This window comes from Jaculus jaculus, chromosome 18 (genome assembly GCF_020740685.1).
Source record: "Jaculus jaculus isolate mJacJac1 chromosome 18, mJacJac1.mat.Y.cur, whole genome shotgun sequence".
Classification (NCBI taxonomy): Eukaryota; Metazoa; Chordata; class Mammalia; order Rodentia; family Dipodidae; genus Jaculus; species Jaculus jaculus.
This window is the reverse complement of record NC_059119.1, coordinates 27144988-27168384: the sequence shown is the minus strand read 5'-3', so window position 1 is coordinate 27168384 and position 23397 is coordinate 27144988. Positions and strand designations below refer to the sequence as shown.

The 23397-nt window shown below is 48.6% G+C and overlaps 1 protein-coding gene and 1 pseudogene across 1 annotated transcript in view; one reads left to right on the top strand and one right to left on the bottom strand.

Moving 5' to 3' along the window:
- The first annotated feature begins 5635 nt into the window (after positions 1 to 5635).
- The window catches only part of Antxrl (ANTXR like), a 34819-nt gene continuing 17057 nt past the window's right edge, over positions 5636 to 23397 (top strand). The window contains exons 1-9 of the mRNA XM_012948654.2: positions 5636 to 5874; positions 15690 to 15761; positions 17133 to 17204; positions 19369 to 19450; positions 19554 to 19587; positions 20467 to 20546; positions 20641 to 20709; positions 21085 to 21165; positions 21255 to 21315. Coding sequence (XP_012804108.2) covers positions 5636 to 5874; positions 15690 to 15761; positions 17133 to 17204; positions 19369 to 19450; positions 19554 to 19587; positions 20467 to 20546; positions 20641 to 20709; positions 21085 to 21165; positions 21255 to 21315 — 790 coding nt within the window. The remainder of the gene's footprint in view (positions 5875 to 15689; positions 15762 to 17132; positions 17205 to 19368; positions 19451 to 19553; positions 19588 to 20466; positions 20547 to 20640; positions 20710 to 21084; positions 21166 to 21254; positions 21316 to 23397) is intronic.
- On the bottom strand, positions 10060 to 15046 carry LOC123455822 (annotated as a pseudogene).

The window sequence follows — 23397 nt, the reverse complement described above, 5'->3', positions numbered from 1 at the left end:
GCGATATATGGATTCTTATATCAAGTACTCTATGGAAACAAATCTAACATTCATGATGAGAATATTTGTGCCTTTCAAAAGAATTTCTGGGGCTGAGGGAATGGCTTAGCAGTTAAGGCATTTGCCTGCAAAGTCTAAGGACCATGGTTCGATTCCCTAGGACCCACGTAAGCCAGATGCACAAGGGAGTGTATGAATCTGGAGTTTGTTTGCAGTGGCTAGAGGCCCTGGCATACCCATTCCCTCTCTCTCTCTCTCTCTCTCTCAAATAAATAAAATATTTTTAAAAAGAATTTCTATAAGAACATATTTATATGTGGGCTTTGGTTTTTCCCAGTCTTGAATGAATTGGATGGCTAATGGTGGCCATATTGCTCCCATGTTTCCAAGGGTTGCTGGGATGGCTTGTGGCTTATACTGTGTGTGTTGGGGGGTGGGCAGCTGTTAGAGGTGTTGCAGTCAGGTTCACATTGCTGGTAGAAATCACCCAACCAGGGGAACAGCTTGTAGTTAAAAAAAAAAAAAAAAAGAGGTTTATTTTGGCCTACAGGCTCGAGGGGGAAGTTCCACGATGGCAGGAGAAAATGATGGCATGAGCAGAGGGTGGACATCACCCCCTGGCCCACATAAGGTGGACAATAGGAAGAGGAGAGTGTGCTAAACACTGGCAAGGGGACACTGGCTGTAATACTCATACGCCCGCCCCCAACAATACACTCCCTCCAGGAGGCATTAATTCCCAAATCTCCATCAGCTGGAAACCTAGCATTCAGAACACCTGACTTAATGGGGGACACTGAATCAAACAACCATGGAAGGCTTTCTCTAGGCCACATATTTTTGAACTTCAAAGCATTCATTCCAGGAATTGTGACTTCTTTTCCACATCACCCCTAACTTCTCTGTCCAGCACCATCTTGGGCTTCATGCTGTGGGCGGGCCTCACAACCTGGATGCTTGAGCCCCCCTTGGGTCCAGAGGGTCTGTGGTTTAGTTTGGCCCCATTTCGAGACTCATTCTCAATGTGGAACAAACAGCCCCTCCACACCTCACTTCCCACCATCCATCTAGATTGTGAGGCCCAGTGGGTCAACTTTTTGTGTGTTTTTTTTTTTTCTGGACACGGTTTTGTTTTGCACAAAGTAAAAGCTTCAGGGATGGAGAGATGGCTTAGCAGTTATGGCATTTGCTTGCAAAGCCAAAGGACCCTAGTTTGATTTCCCCAAGACCCAGGTTAGCCAGATGCACAAGGGGGCGCATGCGTCTGGAGTTTGTTTGCAGTGGCTGGAGGCCCTGGCATGCCCATTCTCTATCTCTCTCTCCCTCTCTCTCTCTCTCTCAAGTAAATAAATATTTTTTTAAAAAGCAAAAGCTTCAGGTCATGCATAAGTACATCAATTTTCACACAGGGCCATATATTCCCACGACTGATGAATGGGCAGAGAGGTGTTCCGCCAAGAGCACCTGGAACGTAAATGGCAGATATAGGTGTCAGGACGCCATGTGCGGCCTCACGGAGCTGTTTCCTGTGACGAGGGTCGCAGACGCCCTTGTAGAAGGTTAGGTGAGACCAACAACGCTTGACAGTGTGCTCACATACTCAGGTCTGCATTTACCCCTAGCATGTCACCTACAGTGTCACGAGACATGCCCAGAGCAGCCAACTGCAGCTTACAAAGGGGGCTTGGACTACAAATTTCTAGAAATGGAAAGAATAAATATTTGTCACACTTAATGGCACCAAGAAAAGTATAAGGATCTCTTTGGCAAACATAGAGTTAAAGTAACCTTTTAGTGTAAGAGACTTATTTGCCCTCCGAGAAAGGAAGTATTTGCTGCTGTCTGTAAGTGGAGATAACTCTGTGTCTGACTGACTCAGGTAAATAACCCCCACCCAATGCTCATGCAAGCAATCTTAATTTAACTCAGGGGAACACCCACACACACACATAGGGGCAGACATGAACACATAAAGAGCAGTATTTGTTAGGGAGAAGAATTTAGTGGGAGAGGGGATGAGAGAGGATAATGCAAGGTGAATATGATCAAAGTACATTATGTACATGTATGAAATTGTCAAAGAATGGGGCCAGAGAGACTGCTTAGTGGTTAGGGTATGTGTCTGCAAAGCCCAAGGACCCAGGTTCAATTCCCCAGGACCCACATAAAGCCAGATGCAAAAGGTGGCACATGCATCTGGAGTTCGTTTGCGGTGGCTAGAGGCCCTGGCATGCCCATTCCCTCTCTCTCTCTCTCTCTTTCTCTCTCTCCCTCTCTCAAATAAATAAAATATTTTTAAAATGAAATCAAAATTAAAAGGAAGAAGAGAAGAAGGGGAAGGACTGTGCCCACCTTCAGGCCTCTGGCAGGCAGGAGGGTAAGTTTTGCCTGGGCTCTGTGTGCACCTGGGGGTCACACACGGCCTTCCAGCTGATCCTGTCTCCTTGGGCAAAGCCCCTTGCGACTCCTGCCCTCTCCACGGGCCTGCCATCTTTACTCCAAACCCACTGGGAGGCAGAGACAGACAGAAGCTCAGTACTCAGGAGACCAGGCTTCCAGGGTCCAGTCTGGCGTCGTTACTGGCCTTCCTGCTGAAGCACCCTCGGGACTCAGCATCCAGACTAGGCCCAATGACCCTTAACTGGCCAGGGCTGAAGCTGAAATACAGGTACAGCAATCACATTCTGGCTCAGTCTCTGTTGTCGGAGGCAAGGAGCCACCCCTTCCTACCCTGGTGTGCCCTGACCCCGCTATTCTTGGCCCTGACGACAATGAGACAGGGTGGGGACAGTCTAGCAATATGCTGTGTGCCCACAATCCTGCCTGCATCACGCAAAGACCCCAGTAGCTCACGATGGTCACTGGTGGACCCAACCGAGCTGTGTCTTCTCAGGCATAGAAGCTCTCCCAGGTCGTCTGGGGAGTATCCTCCCACGGCTCTGCCTCCCCAGAGCCCCAATCTCACCAAATTCCCCAGGGATAGAATGGCGGGCTGGTGCCAGATTAGGGCACATTCTGTGAACTGGAGAATCTGAAGACAGAATCAGAGACATAACCGCCTGTGGAGGGCGGGAGAAGATAAGCATGGAGAATGACAGTTCAGCTATATATTAGCTTCGTGTTGCCCATAACAAAAGAGCCAAAGCAATTCGCTTTCAGAGAGAAAATGTTTATTTTGGCTCACAGCTGTGCAAGTTCCCATTCAAGATCAGGTGGCTTCATATCTTTGGGGCCGTGGAAACGTGATACAATATGCCAGCATGTGGCGGATGACTTGCATCATAAGCCAGGAAGAGGGCTCACAATCCCTTTGAAGGGTATGGCCACCGTGAATAAGGATCTCCCACTAGGTCCCAACACCTCCCAATACCACCACCCTGGAACCAAGCCTTTTGGGGAATATTCATCCAAACAAAGAGAGAGAGAGAGAGAGAGAGAGAGGCAGGGGGAAGGATTAAAGTACAAATCAAAAACAAACCATCTCCTGGAAGAGGCTATTTGGGACAATGATAAAGACTCGGCATTCAGACTAATGAACCCACGAAAAAGGATGGTTGGAGAAGGACACACAGATCTACATGGACTTTTCACAAAGGAAAAACATAACTGACCAAGTTGTGTAAACAGACGCCCATTAGGAATTAGCAAAAGGGAAATTAAGACCACCATGAGCTGTCCACCCAACAGGAAAATAAAATGAATGATCAGAAGTATTGAGAAAGATATAAAGCAAGAGAACCCCAATATGCTGGTGAGGTAAGTACAATAGATTTGACCAATTTCAAAATGCTACTTATTCAAGACATTCTTAATTTATATATTTGAGAGAGAGAGAATGAACATGCCAGAGCCTCTAGCTACTATAAATGAACGCCAGAGTCATGTGGCACCTTGTACATCTGGCTTTAAGTGGATACTAGGGAATTGAACTTGGGTCCTTAGGCTGGCTTTGCAGGCAAGTGCCTTAACCACTGAACCATCTCTCCAACCCTCAAGACATTTTAAAGACAATGGCAAAAGAAAAAAAAAAAAAAGGAACAAAATTTCCCCCAAACCCAGGGCTATCACTTGTAAATTTCACACTTAAAAAAATATCAAGTTTAGAATTATTTGGGGAAGATTTTAATTTTTCGTGACTTTCATGCACATAAAACCAAAAACAGAAACATAACTAAATAAATTTGATCAAGGTATTTCCAAACGCACTTCCCTTACAGTCTGTTGGTTCTAAATCACTCTTGAATGTGATTTCCTGCAGCCAGTTTCTCCACACCACGTCCTCTGCCCCGCCACCCACTGTCATACGGCAGCGCAAAGCTCAGGGGAACCCATCCTCCTCCTCCTGTCCCCTCTCAACAGCTCAGGACTCCGTCCCTCTCTCTGAACCTCGGCAGACTAAGGCAGCTCTGTGCAGAGGACAGCAAGAATGACCCCATCAGCCAGGCCTGGTGGCGCACGCCTTTAATCCCAGCACTCGGGAGGCAGAGGTAGGAATCGCCGTGAGTTCGAGGCCACCCTGAAACTACATAGTTAATTCCAGGACAGCCTGAGCTAGAGTAAAACCCTACCTCGAAAAACCAAAAAAAAAAAAAAAAAAAGAATGATACCATGACTTGTGAAGTGATGTCATAAAGGGCTCCACAGTTTAATGTTGCTCACTGCAGATCTTCTTAAAGCTCTGGGCCTCCGTGAGGAAAGGACAGCCCCACTGATACAACCACCTTGTGGGGAGGCCCAGCTCACAGGGAGAGGCCATGAGCTGGGGGGGAGGGGTCTCAAGAACAGTCCCAGCTGAGCCCAGCTTTGGAGTCTCCCCGCCCCAATGCCACAGGCAACACTGAGGAAGACTCCAGATCATCCCAGTCCCCACCATGCAAGTCCTGCCCCACTGCTTTCGGATCTTCCCAGGGGTTCATTATGGAAGCCCCTCACTCTCCCCTCCCTGAGGCTTTAACCCATAGAACCCCATAAGCGCAATAAAACGGTTCTGTGTTAAGTACCCGAGGCTGGGGCGGCTTGTCACATCAAAGGATGACTGGGCTCTCATTCTAGGAGGATGCAGGCATCAGTGGGCCATCTCCAACTCCTTCTAGACGCTTCTGTCTCTTGGCGGGCGTGAGGGCCAACTAATGACCTCTACATCCCACACAGTCACCTCCTGGTATCTGGAGTTTCCCAACCCAGGCCACCCTGAGCCATCATCTCAGTTTACAAAATACTTTGAGATGAGCCCTAAGGACCCCCTGTGAGGGCCTGGGGTGAAGGACAAGGGACTTCATCTGACAGACCTTACCAAAGTCCCATGACTGCCACCCGGTACTGTTGGCATACAGGGCATTGAGCAGTGGGGCAGGTCACAAAGTCACCATGTCAACCTTCCTGTCCAGTGGGGGAAGGGCTGGGCAGATGGTAGGCAGCAGGACGCCCCAGAGCAGCTGCCTTCCTTAATCCCTGTGCTTTGAACATATCAGGTCGTGTGCCACATTGGTGATGGGGCACAAGTGAAGGTCGTCCTCTCCTTAGTATATAGGCAGAGGCGGCAAAGCAGGAGACCAGACGTGACCTGTACTTGGCCTGCATGTAACTTTGCACAGAACCCTAAGAGCTCTCAAGGTCACAGGGGGCATCCAAGGAAATGGGGGTCCACAGTCCCTGTGCACCCTGCCTACCACTGTACCTGCTGCCGCTGCTGTTCCCTCCACCCGTTCTGAGAGCATTGACGGTCCAATACCAGGGCCCTAGCTGGAGAATGTTCCACCGCCTGACCAAGGGCTCTAGAAGTTCCCAAGGTCACGCTTCCCCAAGTGGCCGGCAGTACTGGCGCTCGCTGCACGAATGCCAGGGCATCTTCAACCTCTACTTCATCTTGGACAAGTGAGTTGCCCTCTCGCCTGTCCCCACGGGGCTCCCGGGAAGCAGAAGTAGGTCTGCTTCTTCAGGAGGACGGGCCAGCTATGCTCAGACCTCAGGCCGCAGGCCTCTGTGGCTGGCTTGTTTCCTGAAGGCAGGGAGGTCCCCACAGTTTTTGTAGATGGCTCTGTCCCCAGCCCAACTCTGGGTCCTCATACCAATTGGCCCACGGGTCACTAAGAGCTGCCTTCTCAGTCATGTGAGCTGCCCCCCAAGATTCTGTAGAGATTGTTCCCTCAGTGTGGCCCACCACAGGCTGGCTTTCAAGGGAGGGAAAGGAGGAGGGCTGGGAAAGGCGGTCTGGGCTCTAGGCAGCAACACAAGGAGAGATGTCTTTCCCCCATGGACTTCTCACCATGTCATCCTGAGAAGGAAGCCCTCCTCAAGGAGATGGGGTGAGGTGGGTCACAGGAACAAGGGTGAGGTTCTCTAGCTCTAAGGATGCAGTCTTGGTTCACGGTGGCCGCCCTCAGTCAAGGCACATGGCAATCTGTGAGGAGGAGCGCCTTCCTGGATCCTTTCAGTACCTCTGCCAAAGTTCAGAATCTGCTGGAATTCTGTCCAGCCCAGCAAGGATGGCAGCTGTTGAATAGGGACCTGAGGGAGTAGCCGCAATCCTAGAGCTGGACCACAATAGCTAAGGCCCTGAGCTAGCCTCCTCCTTCCCTGCCCTCCCAACCTTATTAAAGAAACTATTTTAAAGACAGCGTCAGGGCTGGAGAGATGGCTTACCAGATAAGGCGCCTCTCTGCAAAGCCTAAGGATCCAGGTGCGATTCTCCAGGTCCCATGTAAGCCAGACGCATGAGGTGGCACATGCGTCTGAAGTTCATTTGCAGTGGCTGGAGGCCCTGGTGTGCCCATTCTCTCTCCCCCTCTCTTTGCCTCTTCCTCTCTCAAATAAATAATAAAAATAAATAAATAAAGACAGTGCTGAGAGAAAAATAAAACTTGTTTTTTTTTTTTTTTTAATTTTGTTTTTCTCGAGGTAAGGTCTCACTCTAGCCCAGGCTGACCTGGAATTGACCATGTCATCTCAGGGTGGCCTAGAACTCATGGCAATCCTCCTACCTCTGCCTGCCAAGTGCTGTGATTAAAGGCGTGCGCCACCATGCCCGGTGAAAAACAAAACTACAAACCCAGTGCGATCGCTTGTAAATGTTGCACATATCCAGATCTATTTTAGAATTCTTAGGCTGGCTTGCCCTTAGCCCCTTCCTAGTTGTCAGGGGAAGGAAGGGGACAGACTAGGAGAGGTGGCCTGGGCTCCAGACAGCCCCTGAAGGAAATTCCCTGGGAGAGGTGGTCTCAGCCCCTTCCTGCTGGACTGCGGATAGACCCTGTGCTCGCTCAACCGGAGCAGTGTGGGGCAGAGGGTTGAGGAGGCTCTGGCTGAGCTGCAAGCCTTCCCCCGCATGCCAGCGTCCTCTCAATGCCCTGCGCTGCCGATAACCCTTGGGCTTTTCTGTTTGGCTCGTGAGCAGGTTGCACTCCCGGGTTGGCTAAGCCCTCCGGGCAGCTGGTAGTGACCAAGACAGGGGCTTGTGGGTTGAGCTCTATCCGCTACCAGGGGCTCATCTCACTTCTCTCCATCCTTAGACAGAGATGGTGAAGATAGGAGCTCCGGCCCCCAGCTCCCAAGGCAGGCCAACAGCCTAGGGAGCTTCCGCAGGAAGGCTATAGGGACAGAGGAGTCCCTTCTCTATCTAGCCTAAGGTCTTTGAGCTCCTGGGGAAGGTCTTGTCTCATGGAAGCACGGCACAGCCTGGGGTAGTGTTCCCCCTTGGGCATCAGGATTGGGGACGAGGTAGGCACTGTGAAGCTAACAGATTCGTTGAGCCAGTCCTTTAAGAGAGTGGCCCTGGGTTGGAGAGATGGCTTAGCAGTTAAGGCTCTTGCCTGTGAAGCCTAAGGACCCAGGTTCGATTCTCCAGGTCCCCCATAAGCCAGATGCACATGGTGGCACATGCATTTGGAGTTTGCAGTGGTTAGAGGCACTGGTATGCCCATTCCCCCTCTCTCTGTCTCTAATAAATAAATAAAAATAAATCACCAAAAAAAAAAAAGAATTAAAATAGAGTGGCTCTGACGCCAAAGGCTCCTCTCACCTCCCCCCATCCTGTTGCATGCGTCTTGCCCGTGAAACCTGCTGTGAGACTCAGTAGGGGACCAAGCCCAGCCCTGGAATGGATAGAAGGGTTGTGGGGATAAATAGGGATGTGAAATACAATTAACTGATCACTTGTTATGTGCCTCTCAATGTGAATACTGCAGTTCCCCCCACCACCACCACTGCAGCTGGAGGAAGTTAATATCTGTCCTCCCATTTCAGGAGGGTTACATCATTGAGCTTGAAAGTGGCCACATGATTTGTACAAGGTCAGGCAAAGCTAGCTTGTGGCAAAACGAGAGAAAGTGGAGGAGGGGCTGGAGAGATGGCTTAGCAGTGAAGTGCTTGCCTGTGAAGCCTAAGGACCCTGGTTTGAGGCTCATATTCCCCAGGACCCATGTAAGCCAGAGGCACAAGGTGGTGCATGCATCTGGAGTTCATTTGCAGTGCCTGGAAGTCCTGGTGCACTCATTTTCTAGGCCCCTCTCTCTCTCTCTCTCTCTCTCTCTCTCTCTCCCTCTTTCTCTCTCTCTCGCTCTCAAGTAAACAAAAAAAAAAAACTATTTTAAAAAAAGCAAAAAGTTGGCTTAGCGGTTAAGCGCTTGCCTGTGAAGCCTAAGGACCCCGGTTCGAGGCTCGGTTCCCCAGGTCCCATGTTAGCCAGATGCACAAGGGGGCGCACGCGTCTGGAGTTCGTTTGCAGAGGCTGGAAGCCCTGGCGCGCCCATTCTCTCTCTCTCCCTCTATCTGTCTTTCTCTCTGTGTCTGTCACTCTCAAATAAATAAATAAATAAATAAATAAATAAATAAATAAAAATTTTTTTAAAAAAAAAGCAAAAAGTTTAAAAAAATAAAAAAGAAAGAAAGTGGGAGGATTCTGCCCTGTCCTTTTTTTCTCCAGATGTGAGTGAAATGTAGGGTGAAAAAAAAGCAGGAATTTCCCTTCCGCTCCTGAGTACATACATCCTTGGAGACTGGCCACGTTCCTCTGGTCACTTGACTGGGTTGGAATATTTTTGGAAGGCTGTTCACTGGACCCAAAGCCGGGAAAGGAGAAAGGAAGGGGAGCCGCTCAGGCCCTCTGCCATCTAGGTCAGGCTCCACAGCTGATGCCAGTCTGGGTCTCCATTTGCCATTCCTCCTGGGCTGGGCAGAGTTTCTACTGCACTCTGCAACTTTGGCTGAGGTACTGAAAGGATACAAGAAGGAGCCCCTGCTCTCTGATTCCCCAGCTTTGGCTGAGCCTGGCCACAGTGAGCCAAAACTCTATCCTCAGAACCTGGGAAACGCACCCTTGTCCCTTTGGCCCACCTCACCCATCTACTTAAGGACAGCCTTTCTGCCTTTAAGGGATGGGATGGTCAGAAATGCATGGCGGGGAGGAGGAGAATAAAGGCATCTCCTTGTGAAACTAGATGTGAACACAAGATAGAGAGAGAGAGAGAAAATGGTGCAGCAGGGCTTCTTGCCACTACAAAATGCAGATGCATGCACAACATTGTGCACCTGACTTTACATAGGTACTGAGGAATCAAACCCAGGTTGCAAGGCGTGCTTTTAATGGCTGAGCCATCTCCTCAAACCCATTTTCCCTCTTCTTAATTCATTCACTCATGAATTTTCTGAGCAACTCCTAAAATAGCCAGCCAATATTTGTAGCACCAAGGATAAAGCAGGGACCAACACAAAAGTCTCAGCCCTCCTGGGGCTTCCTCGTGAGTGGAGAGATGGAGAATAGTGTGTGGAAGAGGGGGTGAACCAGCATCCCAAGACACAATCAGGGTAGGATACTGTGCGGTCAGGTTGGATCTTATAGAGAGTGTGCCAGAAGCCAAGCATGGTGGCGCACGCCTTTAATCCCAGCCCTCATGAGAGGAAGAGGTAGGAGGATCGCTACCCTGAGACTACATAATGAATTCCAGGTCAACCTGGGCTAGAGTGTGACTCTACCTCGAAAAACAAAATAAATAAATAAAAATAAAGAGTGTGTCAGAGAAGCAGGCTGTGCGTCCTGTGGGGGACACAAGAGGACCAGCATCTTTAGGAGCAGAAAAGGGCCAAGCCAGCCAAGGGACCTGGTGCAAAAATCCAGGGAGAGGGTCGTCATATGGGGACCTGGTAGGCAGAGGTGAAAAGACTAAGGAGCCAAACTCTGGCTCTCTCATGGAGACCCCAGGGTCCACAGAGAGCAGGTGAGGTCAGGGCATGGACCTAGACTGGAGTCAGGGTAGAAGAGAAAAAAGATTTCCCCAACCAACAGTGCCAAGGGTACTCAGCCCATAGTACAGAGCACAACAAGGGCATCTTGGGGCTAGAGAATGGCCCACACCAGTCCCCCCAACAGAAAGATATGGAGGCAGAGTGGAACTCTCAGACTGATTTCAAAGTCTGTTCCAAAGACCAACTGTCTGGGTGTGTCCCTGGGTATCTTGACAGGGTCTTGGAGGCAGAAACCAATCTGCCACCAGGAAGGCTCCTTGGGTGTTCACATCCAGTTTATCTGTTACATTCATTCCTTCTTTGGATTAAATTTAAAGAAAAGGGAGCCCTGCCATGTGCCCTCATTCTTGTCTGGGTGATCTTCGAAAAAAAAAAAAAAAAATATATATATATATATATATATATATATATATATATATATATATATGCATCACAGCCCATGCAACTTTATAAAGCAATTATCGAATTGTGGTAAGCTAAACACACCATAATAGTTACAATTTTAACCATTTCTTTAAGCGTACAAGCCAGATCCTAAAAACATTCGCCATATAGCCCTTGCCACTATCCATCTCCAGAAATTTTTCACTATTACTTACAACTCCAAACCCACTAGGCGATGACTCTCCCAATGACAGTTCCTTGGCCTTCATGATTTGGACCACTGGTGGCACGGTACATTTCAGCAAGAATGTATAGCAAAGGGGAACTTGTTCATCTCATGATAGCGAGGAACCAGAGGGAAAGATGGAAGAGACTGAGGGCCAAAGATTACCTGCAAGGATGCAGGCCCTGTACCCTAACTTCCTTCTATTAGGCTCCACATTCTAGAAATTCTACCTCTTTCTGACATGACCAGAAATTGGGGAATAAGCTTTTTTGTTTTGTTTTATTTTTATTTATTTTTTATTATTTTATTTATTATTATTATTATTTTGTTTTTTCGAGGTAGGGTCTCACTCTAGTCAAGGCTGATTTGGAATTCACTCTGTAGTTTCAGGGTGGCCTCGAATTCACGGCGATCCTCCTACCTCTGCCTCCCTAGTGCTGGGATTAAAGGCGTGCACCACCACGCCCAGTTTGTTTTGTTTTGATTAGCCTTATAATAATAAGTTTATAATATAATAAAGCTTAAAATCATGAAATATGAGCCTTGCAACTTTTTAATTATCTTTCAAGATTTTGAGAGAGGGTAATTTGTGGCCTCTCGATGAAAAATTTAGGATGGAGTTTCTATTTAGAAAATAACATTAGGATTGGATAAAGATACATTGACTTTACTGGTAGGTTTGACTCATAATCTTCCCAATATCGTCTTTTTATTCCCAAACATCTGTTATTTTTCCATCTCATTGTGTCTTTACATTCTTTTAGTAGTATTTTATTTTATAGCTTTCATTGTACATACCTTTTGCTTTTTTCATTAAAGTTTTTCCTCAGTATTTTTGTTTTTGTTTGATGTTGCTACAAATGGGATTGTTTTCTGAATTTCTATTTTGGATTGTTCACTGTTAAGACATGGAAATTTGGCAGGTTTTGTTGGTTAACTTTATACTCTCCTGCTCTGCTAAATTTATTCTTTGGTCTAACAAGGTTTTGTGGAATATTTCAGTATTTTTAAAATGTTAAACAATAGCATTTACAAGCAGCAAAAATTTCACTCCCACCTCTCTAACTATATTTCTTTTCTCTATCTTCTCTGACTTGAATTTCTATTGCTATGTTGAATAGAAGTGGGCAATATTGAATTACTCTTGATCTTAAGGTGAAAGTATTTGGTCTCTTCCCATTGAGTATATTAGCTTTATGTCTTTCATATACAGCCTATAATATTATGAAGAACTTTTCTCTATTCCTAATTTGACTATTTTTATCAAGAAATTGTGTTGGAATTTTTTCAGATGTGTTGGATTTTTTTCAGATCCCTTTCTGCATTGAGATGATTTTTATTTGGATTACACTGTTTGGTTCTTCTGTAAGTAGAATCATTTTTTTTTTTCACTATGAAAATAAACTCCACTCACCACAATTTAAATCTTTAAATGTGCTGCTGTATTCAACCACATCCTCCAGTTCCAAGCTATTGACATCACCAGAGAACTAAGTGTAATGGGAAAAGATTTCCTTGTCATGATTGGCTAGTTCAGTAAATCCAAAGTTACTTTTCAGACTTGATAGATAACCCAAGAGTCCATTGGAGGTAGAATTATGACTAAAAGTCACAAGTCACAATCTGCTGTTAATGCCTCTGTTTGTCACTAAAATCAATCCTTGCTTCCTAGTTCAGGAGCAGTGGGTCCTTCCACATCCTTGGCTTAAAAAGCAAAAAACAAAGCCGGGAATGGTGGCACACGCCTTTAATCCCAGCACTCAGGAGGCAGAGGTAGGAAGATTGCCATGAGGTCGAGGCCACCCTGGGACTCCATAGTGAATTCCAGGTCAGCCTGGGCTAGAGTGAGACCCTACCTCAAAAAACCAAGAAAAGGGCTGGAGAGATGGCTTAGCGGTTAAGCGCTTGCCTGTGAAGCTTAAGGACCCCGGTTTGAGGCTCCATTCCCCAGGTCCCACGTTAGCCAGATGCACAAGGAGGCACACACGTCTGGAATTTGTCTGCAGTGGCTGGAAGCCCTGGCGTGCCCATTCTCTCTCTCTCTCTCTCTGCCTCTTTCTCTGTCTGTCGCTCTCAAATAAGTAAATAAAAATAAAACCAAAAAATTTAAAAAAACACTAGCTTCACTCCACAGTCATCATAAACAATGACACCATTCCCTTCTGTATCCTTGCCTTTATTTGAACTAGTGGTTTTAGGACTGGCAAAAGCAGTTTCTTTTTTATAGTGGTCAAAAAGTAATCTGAATGGGAATAGAATGAAACCTTGTCCTTTGGCAAGATTTTAATCCTAACAGCATGTTTTCTTCCGAACCACAATAGACTCGGCTTCATCGGCAACATGGGGCTGGTGCCCCTTGGAATTTCACTGCAGAGGAAGAACCTATGAGAATCCCAGGGCTCACACCTGATAAAACCAAAGCCCTCTCTCGTGGCAGCTGTCACACCCATTCCTCGGGCTTTATTTTCAAACTGAAATGTATTTGATAGAACTTCTATGTTGGTTTCTCCTTCAAATACATCACATCAATCTTTTGAAATGCTAAACCTTGCAGCGTTACCTGCCAGGAAAATTACCTTGGAGTTTGTATCTTTGTCTCCAAAGGGAAGCCTTTCAGGAATCACAAAGCCATCTTTGATTCATCCTGGCAATGGGCCATTCTGTTTGTTTGTTTGTTTGTTTTTTTCTGGATACTTTTAGGATAACTTTGGTTATAGTTCCTCCAAAATGCTCAATGCTGCTATCTTCAAAAAAATGACCGTTCCTTGAATCAACAGTCTGACATCTGCTACAACTTCTTCACCATGTCTGTCCTTGAGTGGGAATTCCATCTCCTCTCCAGGATGCAAGGCTTCTAGATCATCTTTAAACTCATTACAGTGAGGATCTCTTTACATCATCACCCCTTCCCATATAACCCAATGCCTCCATGTTGGTTTGGATGTGAAGCATCCCCCATGGCCCATGTGTTTTGAATAAATGGCCCTCAGCTGGTGGCAATGTGGGAGAGTTGTGGAGCTTTGCAGCAGGTGTGTAACTGGGGGAGGACCTCAAGGTGTATCCGTGCCGCCCACTGGGGGTTTAGTGCTAGCTCTCTCGTGCTGCTCCCTCCCAGCGGCTGTTACAAGATGTGATTCCCGCTTTCTGCTCTGCCATGATGAAACTTCTCCTTGAAACTGCAAGCTGAATAAACCCTTTCCTCCCATATGCTACTTCTGGTCCAGTGTTTTGTCTGAGTAACAAGGATGTATTTCAGAGCTGGAGAGATGGCTTGGCAGTTAAGGCGCTTGCCTGCAAAGCCTAACGACCTGTCTTCAATTTCCCAGTGCACACATAAAGCCAGATACACAAAGCGGTGCATGCATCTGGAGTTCAGTTGCAGTGGCTGGAGACCCTGACATGCCCGTTCTCTCTCTGCCTCTCTTCTATCTCTCTGTGCTTGCAAATAAATAAATAAATATAGTTAATATTTTATTTATTTGTTTATTTGAGAAAGAGACAGGTTAGATGATAGATAGATAGATAGATAGATAGATAGATAGATAGATAGATAGATAGACAGAGAGGTAGATAGATGACAGAGAGGGAGAGAGAATGGGTACACCTTAACCTCTGAGCCATCTGTCTGGCCCAATAAAAGTGTTTTTTAAAACACATGAATTTCTAAAACAAGAAGATGGTATTGTAATATTGCAATGCCTTTCTTCATGGTACTAACTACCCCTTGATAGCAAGCTTGTGCCTTTCTCAACAGCATAATGCTGTGGCTGACTTACGGCACCAGTCTGTTTATTGTTACTGATTACAAAGGTTATTTTCTCTCCAGTTTACAACTGGACACTCCCTTCCACATCCCCCCCACCAGTATGAGTCGGAGGAAAAAAAAAACAAAAAACAAAAAAACAACTTCTTGTCCATTCACTTCTCCAGGGCAGATTTTGGTTTGATTTTCACTGAGCTAATAGCAACCCCAGTCCTCCAGTCCACTCATCTTTGGAGTTCAGCACCATCTCCGGCTTTCAAACCCAGGGATTTGCCATTATATTGTAAATACTGGGAGAAAAGTCCAGCTACCAGCTGGGGTCTAAGTGTTGAAACACATGAGCCTGTGGGGACATTTTACATCCAAACCACAATCAGGAGTTGAGAGAAAGGACTATGGGTCACACGCAGACCCATTTAATGATCCCCACCCATGAGGCGGATTTAATGCTCTAGAACCCCAGAAGCCAACATAGGAATTACAGGCCAGGCCTAGGTCACTCTCTGGGCCTCAGCTAGGATGGGCAAGGGCCTGCTGATGGCAGTAATGCCCATAGCACATGCACAGAGAGGGCTGTGAAGAGGGTGGCCCACAGAGACCCACACCTTAGAACACTGAGACCCTCTTCTAACTGAAACTTCCTCCCATTTTGAGACTACATAGCCCATATCTAGCATATCCAGGCAGCCTCATCAACAGCAAAGCTCCCTCAGTCCCAGAAAATGAGGCTGTTTGTCCATCCTCTGCCCACTAATGGCCCTCAGGAAAGTCACCTTCCCTGATGACCCACTGTGGCCAGTAGCACTGGCCTAGGAGCAGCTTGTTAAGAACCCGATTCAAAGCTGGGCGTGGTGGCGCACGCCTTTAATTCCAGCACTCAGGAGGCAAAGATAGGAGGATCATTGAGTTCAAGGCCACCCTAAGACTAACTACATAGTTAACTCCAGATCAGCCTGGGCTAGTGTGAGACCCTACCTTAAAAAAGGGGGGGGGGACTGTTTCAAGACTCAGGAAGGCAGAATCCACCTACCTGATAAAGCCACCTCATTCCTTGACACACGTCTCTTCCCTCTTCAGGTCGGGCAGTGTGGACAACAACTGGATTCATGTCTATTCATTCGTGGAAGAGTTGGTGGAGAAATTCCGAAAGTATGGCTTCCCTTGGCTATAGGCACACTTGCGCTGAGGGGTGTGACCCCCCGGATGGCAAAGGGCATGTCCTTTAGATTCGATGGGCAGGAGAGTCCTTCATAGAGGGAACGCAGACCTGGGTTGGTGTGCTGAACAGGGCAGGACAGCAGCAGCCACTCCAGCCTGGGAGGTAAGCAGAGTACAGACTGAGTCAGGCTGGAGGGACATCAAGACAGGAGGATCAATATCTCACTAACCAACACTTGGTTCCAAGGTGCTCAGCTTGAGGAAGGGGTCCTGAGGGATGAAGTGAAAGGCAGTCTTAGAGAAAAGCATAGCATTCAAGACAGTGTAAAATGTGACCTGAGTCCTCAAAGATGAGAAAATACAGGGTTGGAGCCAATCATCATGGTGGCTTTTGAACCACTGTGAACCAGTGGCAAGATTCGGGAACTGGGCTATAACCATCAATGGCCTACACTTAATGACCTACTTAAACCAGCTCGATACCATCTTATAAAGGTTCCACAGCACCTCCGAAACAGCACTCCCAGCTGGGAAACAGCCTGCGGTGGACTTTTACATTCAACCCACAACAGTGACCTTAAGAAAGGGGGTAGTGCCTTAGGCTAGGGAGAGAAGGTGACTCGGGAAAGGCTGAGAGAAGAGGCTAGCTAGATTCCCTGGGGCTAAGACCACAGGGGACATCCTGCCAGGACAATGTGAAACAAGGGGAGCAACAGACAGTTCTTAGGTAGGAAAGATGCAAGATTGATATTCAAGAAGAAAAGTCTGATAACTGTGGGTGAACTAAGTCAGGAACCAAGGCGGAGCCACTCAGGCAGGGAAACTGTATGGGGGATCTGAGGATCTTGAGTCATAGAGCAGTGGACAGGAAGAGGAAGGGATGATATGTGATTGACTAGAGACAGAGAGAGAGAGAAAGAAAGAGAGAGAGAGAGAGAGATCATAGGGCTGGAGAGAGGGAGGAAGAAAAAGAGAACAGAATATGCAAAAAAAAAAAAAAAACTGATAGCAGACAGGAACCAGGGAGAGGAAGAGGGAGGCCCTCACGGAAGAATGTGAGGGTCTCAGCATGGATGGGTGGGCATGAGTATGAGCTGTGTTCCTTCCGGGGGGGGGGTGTATCTGTTAGTATGTGTGGGTGGTAGGCGCAGTAATGGACACAGGGCCATTCTGGCAATCTCTCCTCTCTGGGTCCCCCACAACTCCATAGCTTCAGAATTCTCCACTAAGTTTTGTCTGAACTCCCCATTTCTGAATGTCCCCACTACAGAAGAGGTGGGGTGGGACCCAGGGTTTGGCTCCCTGACAGGCTATTTGTTAATGGAATGCACTGGATTCTCACGGGCTATATTCTGTCCCCAGCCCAGATCTGCAGGTGTCTTTCATTACCTATTCCAATGATGCAGACATTGTCATGCCACTCACCTCGGACAGGTAAGTGCTCCTCTGACCCTGTGGCAAGGTCATAAGGAGGTCCAGGAATCGAGGCCTTCAGGGACCTCCAGACACTCCCATCACACAGCACAAGGTGGCTAGTCCGGTCACCACATGCCTACTTTCCCATCTTGATCTCTACCGCAGGCTCACGGGTCTCAGACTCCTGCTTTACTAGTTCCCACAGACCCTGTGCTTTGAGTTCTTCCCCTTAAATCTTCCCTAGTGACTGGCTATGATAAAGTGTATGATCCAGCATGTTGATGGAGCAGGTATAGGGGTCTGTCCAGGACCCTTGCCTGAGTGGCATCTTGTGTGAGCCGACCACTCTCTGCCTGGGCCAGTGAGGCCGGAAGACAGCTGGGAGGCAGAGGAAAGTGCTGGGCCAGGAGAAAGGCAGCTGTGACTCCAAGGAGGGCAGCCCCAGGGTGAAACCATCAGGGCCCTGGGCTGGTTGGAGACTTGAGGAACAGGCAGCCACAGCCAGGGAGGTGGCCTGTCTGTGCCCAGAGTCCCAACGTCATGAAGTTGGGGCTTTCTGGCAGGAAGAATCAGCTCTGGGTGCTTTGCTTGGGACTCCACACAGAGCAAGAGAAACAGCAAGGCAAGGCCATTTGGGACCAGTGAGGGGAAACCTCTGTCCTGCCCGTAAAGGAAAGCCAGGGGCAGGGAGTGATTGGGGACAAGCCGGTCTCAGGAAAAGGACAGAGGTGCTAGGTCCAGCCAGGAGGAAGGGCAGGATCTAAGGCTCTAGCAAGGCCTAGTCGAGGTGTTCCTGTGGCTTGGGTTTATGAGAGACCTAAGTGGGAATGAGGTGACGGAAAGGAAGTCCTCCGTGGCAGAATTTTGGAAGGGGACAAGAAAGGAAGCAGAGCCTCAGGAGGTATAGGGGAAGGGACCGGGAAGAAGGGATGGGGTTGGGTTAGGCAAATGGGTGGAGGCTGGGCAGAAAGGGGGTTTTAACTCCAGAGGAGAAGCCTGGGTGGGGAGGGGGTTGAATAGAGGGGGAGAGAGGGCTAGGCAGAGGGAATGGGCATGCATGGAGAGAGGGAGCTAGACTCAGCACTGGGAGATCTAGCAGAGAGCTGGCACCTGGGCTGGGCTGGTTGGCCCCCGACTGGGCACTATGAGCACTGTCCTCCATGCTTTCTAGGCAGGTTCTGACTGGGCCGGGCATGGGCCCTCAGAGCTCAGCCCTTGCATGGCAGGGTCTCTCTGTCACCAGCAGGAAATCACCTCAGGGTCTACTCTGGGTCACCTTGCTGTGCCAGCTCAGCCTTGTCACATTGCATTAGCCTGAACCTCACATCCCCGGGCATCATGCCCTAGAACTGCCAGCAAACCCAGCCTGCCTGGCCCAATGCCTGCTGCCTGTCTGCTTTTTGTTTTTTTGTGTTTTTGTTTTTCGAGGTAGGGTCTCACTCTAGCCCAGGCTGACCTGGAATTCACTATGGAGTCTCAGGGCGGCCTCGAATTCACAGCGATCTTCCTACCTCTGCCTCCCGAGTGCTGGGATTAAAGCCGTGTGCCTCCACACCCGGCTTCTGCTGTCTGCTTTAACAACCCCTGACAAAGCCATGTCCCCTCCTGCCCGAGGAGTAGAGTGGCCACCTTATAGACAGCCCTCAGGGCTAACTGCCAGGCTTCACGTTTTCTGAGTCAGGAGCTCAGGGGGTCCTTAGAGGGCCTCAGGTCTAAGCAGACTGGCTTGCCACCTTTCGCAGGGTGGAGGGAGGGAATCAGGCCAAGGCTCTGTGATGGGGGAGATGGAGCTGGGCAGTATTTCCATTATTTCTACCCACTAGAATAGCCTTCTCTGAGGAGGTGCCCATGCCATTAAGGTTCCCATTAGGAAGGCACTTCTGGCTCAGTACCAAAATGTTGTCACACTCACCAGTGATGGTGTGGACAGGGTCCATGAATGCTAAGATTGGGCTGAGCCCAGAGAAAGCCGGACTTTTTTTCTGTCTTCTCCTGAGCTGCTTCAGTGAGTGCTCATGGGATCACAGAGAAAGACCCAGGGCAGAGCGGGAGTGAGGGGGCAAGGGGCGGGGCTCTTGCCTGATGTCCTCCCCCACCAGGTGGTCTGCACAAATGGGATAGAAGCTGTTTTGTCATTGTCGGCATCCCTCGCCTCCCCCTCCCCCTCCCCCTCTCCTTTCAGAGCTGAAATCCGTAAGGGTCTTATTGGACTTCAGAGAATTGTGCCCGGAGGCTACACACTCATGCAGAAAGGATTTAAAATGGTACGGACAGCTAGGGCCACCCCACGGATGCTGGCTTGCGGTTTGTAGAGTACCCCCTGGGGTCATCGCCCTGTGTCCTCAATGTCTCTTCATCTCCTCACAGGCAAATGAGCAGATCGAAAGGGCCCAGAGAGGAGGTGAGTTGACTTTGACCTTCGGCAGGGTAGGCCTGGGACCTGGGCTCCATGCGGTTTGTGCGCAGGGACCAAGTGCCTTCCAGTCCTGGTTCTCGAAGCCCGCTACGCTCCACCCAGGATGCTTCTGTAAAGGCCTCGTGGCCCCATCTGGTCCATGTGTGAGTCTTGGTTACGATGATGTCCTTGGTCATCAGACGGGCCTGCGGACAGAAAGGAGAAAAGTACAGAGGCCTAAGCGGACAGAGGGATCAGTACGTGGACTCAAGGGCCTCAGCTCCCTTTGGCTAGCCAGGCCTTCCACTTCTACTATCTCCTTCCTTCACTTGACCTGTGCCCTGAATGCACTTTTTCACGCAGCAGTCTCTCTGGACTGTGGGCTTGCAGCACTTGTGTGGAAATCTGGTAGGGAGAGGAGCTGAGGTTCTCTTGACCAACACCCTGTGACTGAGGGGTCCTGACCCACTGGGCCCACCATGGTTGTGCCCAGAGGTGGTACCACTTGTCTCACTAGCGTGTCCTTGAATGGAAAGTCTGGGCCACTGTTGCTGCTGTCCCAGGATGGGCTAGGCTCGTTGAAGAGTGACTGGACTGCTTTCAGGGGACAGGTTGCGTAGTCTAGGAGCAGCAAGAGGCAAGGCTGGCTGGTGGACAGGGTTCTGAACCTTCCTGCTCATTTGTAGAGTGGCGGGGATGGGGGTTGGGGGGGTTGAGCAAAGTCTTCTCACGGTGGGCTGAGTACAGGGTCTGAGAACCTGTGCCCAAAAGCAAAGCACGGAGGAACGACTGCAATAGGAAGCGCTGAGCCTGAATCCCCACCCACCAGACCACTCCGAGAGCTTTCCACGCCAGGCCCACTCCTGTGTCTCGTTTCGTCTACAGGCAAGCGTGTCGCCAGCATAATTATAGCTCTGACCGATGGGATATTGCTGCCAGATGTATTTCAGGAAACTATGAAGGAGGTGAGGCCAATCTATGGATGACAGCCCTTTATCTCTAGTTTGAGAGTGCGAGGGGGCAGGAAGGATATACTCTCATCATCTGCTTTCTTTCTAGGCCAACAAAGCCCGGGATATGGGGGCAGTCATTTACACCGTGGGTGTGCTTGATTATAGCAAAGATCAGGTATTTCAGCCTAGGGGACCAGGTACCATCCCGTAGCCCTTTGGGGTAGTGTTGTGAAAGCAACCGGATTCCAAGGGGGGGTGATGTTCTCACTTCACCCATCATAGTGCTGTGGGAAATAGGAGGCTGCTACAAAAAGATAGCCCACATGGTTAAGCAAACCATCCTCCTATGTGTGGTGAGTGGGAGAGAGCTTACCACCCCTCAAGCCTGGGCTGTGTATGGAAACCAGTATCTGGCTCTGAAGGCCTGACACCCTGCTATCCCATCATGACCTAAGAGCAAGGGTGGATGCTCCAGTTCTGGGGACCTTCTGCGCCATGTCTCTACTCCTGGCTCAGAGGCTTCGAACCAATTGCCTCTCTTCTCTTGTAGATGTCTCAAGTTGCAGACAGCCCAGAGCACGTAATCGGGGTGAGCCATGGGTTCAGGAATCTGCATGACATCGTCAACTCAGTAAGTTGTTTGGATGTGAGCAGGACTAGGAAACCCCTCTCTCTCCACAGTTCCAAAAGCTCACATCCCCGCCCCTCTCTTTGTCCCAGCTCAGTAACCGGTCCTGCATGGAAACCACATCGGTAGAGCCCTCCGCAGTGTGTGCAGGAGGTAAGAGCTGAGGGGACCACTTCATGGTCGTGTGACATAATTCATAAGAAAGCGTGCATTTGCACGAGTAAGTGTGAATATAACGTGTGTTGGGGGGCTTATGTGAAATGTACATGCCATGTGTGGCGCCTCCATAGTGTGTGTAGCACTTGTGATATGTGTCTTGTGCTGGCTAATATGGGTTGTCAATTGTCAGTGTCTAGACTTATCTAGGTGGTAAACCTCTGGGTTTGTCTACGAGGGAGTTTCTATATTGGGTTAGTCTAGATGGGAAGATACACCCTAAATGTAGGCAGCAGCTGTAATTATTAAGAAGATTAGCACCAGATCAAGGGCTGAACTCCCAGACTAAACAAAAAGGAAATTGCTGAGCCCTGGGATTCTTCTCCCTCTGCTTCCTGACTGTGGATACAACGTGACCAGCAGCCTCAGGCTCCTGCCACGATGCCTTCCCTCATCAGTGGACTGCACCCTCAACTGACAACCAAGCAAACCCTTCCTTCCTTAAGTCGCTTTTGTAAGATATTTTGATGCATCAATGAGAAGAGAAACCAATGCAAAGAATTGGTTCCAGGAGTGAAGTTGTTGCTGTGTTCAATATGACCATGCAGTTTGCAAGTCTTTGGAGCTGACGTATGGGAGAAATGTGAAAGAGTCTGGGAAAGGAATGTCCTAGAATGTTATGAGCAGAACTTAATGGGCCATTCTGGTGGGAGACTGTAAGACCAAAATGCCAAGAGAAGCACAGATAGGACCTGCTCACGAGGTTGCAGAGGGGAACAACACCTCTGTAGGGAGCTGGGCTAGAAGATATTCATGTTATTTTCTGGTAAGCAGTTGAGCTGCACTAACCCCATGTCCTGAGAATTTTAATGAAACTAAATTCAAAGTAATGGAGCAATCTGTTTAGTGGAGGAAAGCTCAAGATAGCATTCAGGATGTAACAGGGTTACTACTCATTGCTTTTATCCGGAGTTACAGTGAGATACAGTAACAAGAGGTATAAAAATGTAGAAAAACTGTGCTGTTTTGGTAGGGAAATAAGGTAATTTAAAGTTGCAGACAAAGGTGATGCTGAGTGAGAAAGCAACCATAACTGTTAAAGAGATTAGCACTGAGACAATACTAAAAGTATTTTGAAAACAAGACTTTGCCTATCAAAAATACTCCTTTAAGAATATGCAAATTCATTTGAAAATTGAGAGTCTGATCCTGCTTTCATACAATTGATTAGGAAAGTGTGTTCACAGACTCAGCAACCAAGGCTTTGTCCACAAAGATCACTATGGTTTTGGTCCAAGGAGGCCAGGCTCCATCCCGAGGTTTCAGCAAACCCTGGTACTAGCATTCATGTGGCACTGGCTTGGCAGGCATGAAAGATGCAAGATTGAAGGGAGTCTTGTGCCACCGTTTCTGAGAGCTGCTGACGCCAAGCAATGTGTGACCAAGTCGGGGCCCCTGCAATGAGGCCCTGAGAGGCCATGGCATGAAGCTGTGAAAGTGAAGTCCAAGTTGTAACGAGGACCCAAGAATGTTGGCAATTCCGTTACCATGCCTCCAAACACCAGCTCAGCCACTGCCATGTTAAACTGTTGGTAATTTGCACAAAGCTGCCAAAATCAGTGTCCGTCACTTGGAGGGGAAGCCCAAGGCTGGAAGGGGCCTTGTGGCCCAAATGAAGCAGAATGTACCCTTTGGTGGGCATTGAATCATCTTGTATGCCAGGAGCCTGATGAGACAACTGCATGGAAAAAGCTGCCCTGGGGCATACTTCCCCACAGGGACAGGAATTATTCAGCTTTGTCCCGAGGTTGAATGTCCATTATACAGAATAACGATTGTGGACTTGCAGAGGGAGAACTATGGGAATCCTGCTTGGGTCCTGTGGAGCAGTGCGTAGCTGCCCTCTCAGTGTCCCCTGTGTATTGGTGTTAGAGCTCAGGCCCCATCCTGCTGGATCTCCAGGGCTATAGGCTGTGGTCTTCTCAGTGGGTGAGGAAGAAACACGGAATGAGGAAGGATACGTTGGACGGTGGGCTTATAGCTGGAACAGGATGTCTCCTGTGTGGGATACTCTTGGAT